At 32.9% G+C, this 906-nt stretch overlaps 1 protein-coding gene across 1 annotated transcript in view; it reads left to right on the top strand.

The window, feature by feature from the left end:
• Positions 1–906, top strand: part of LOC100632905 (chloride channel protein 2-like) — an 11837-nt gene that overhangs the window by 7021 nt on the left and 3910 nt on the right. The window contains exon 10 of the mRNA XM_020005987.1: positions 670–834. Coding sequence (XP_019861546.1) covers positions 670–834 — 165 coding nt within the window. The remainder of the gene's footprint in view (positions 1–669; positions 835–906) is intronic.

The raw sequence follows: 906 nt of genomic DNA on the forward strand, positions 1-906 counted from the left end.
ATAGCATAGGGACATCAATATGTATAAGAAAATGTAATAAAAATTTGGGGTAATTTCTGAGCCATTTTTTTTGAAAAAACCATGGACTATATATAGCCTTTGCTTTTTTTCAAAATTTGGCTCACTTTTAAAAATGCTCATAACTCAAAAATTATTTGTCAGAAACAGCTCAGACTTGCTACATAGCATAAGTACATCAATATGTATAAGAAAATGTAATAAAAATTTGGGGTGATTTCGGAGCCATTTTTTGAAAAAAACCATGGGCTATAGCCTTGAGTATTTTTCAGGATTTTGCCATTTTTTTTTTAATGGCTGTAACTTGAAAAATTGAAATCGGAATCAGCTCAAACTTTCTACACAGCATAAGGGCATCAATATGTATATGAAAATATGATTAAAATTTGGGGTGATTTCGGAGCCATTTTTTGAAAAAAACCATGGGCTATAGCCTTGGGTATTTTTCAGAATTTTGCCGTTTTTTTTTTTTAATGGCCGTAACTTGAAAAAATGAAGTCAGAATCAGCTCAAACTTTCTACACAGCATAAGGGCATCAATATGTATATGAAAATATGATAAAAATTTGGGGTAATTTCAGAGCCATATTTTTTGAAAAAAACGTCTTAGCTTTTTTTTCAAATGTTACTCTCCACTTTTTGTTACTGTAGCTGACTCAGAAGACAGCACTGGAGCAGTTATTCAGTAATTTCACTTGGTGGAGGATAAGAGATGATCGGTTTGACTTACCTGATGACAGCATTCAGAGACAAGTACTAGACCAATGGGGGAACACCTCTATATTTGCTTCCCTCACTCTGTTCATTCTGTTCAAGGTTAATACCATGCATATACTGTACAGTGGAATCTTTGATAATGAAACTTCTCTTTAACAAAAACTGCTCTGT

The sequence above is a fragment of the Amphimedon queenslandica genome, unplaced genomic scaffold, assembly GCF_000090795.2.
Source record: "Amphimedon queenslandica unplaced genomic scaffold, v1.1 AMPQUscaffold_13510, whole genome shotgun sequence".
NCBI classification, from domain to species: domain Eukaryota; kingdom Metazoa; phylum Porifera; class Demospongiae; order Haplosclerida; family Niphatidae; genus Amphimedon; species Amphimedon queenslandica.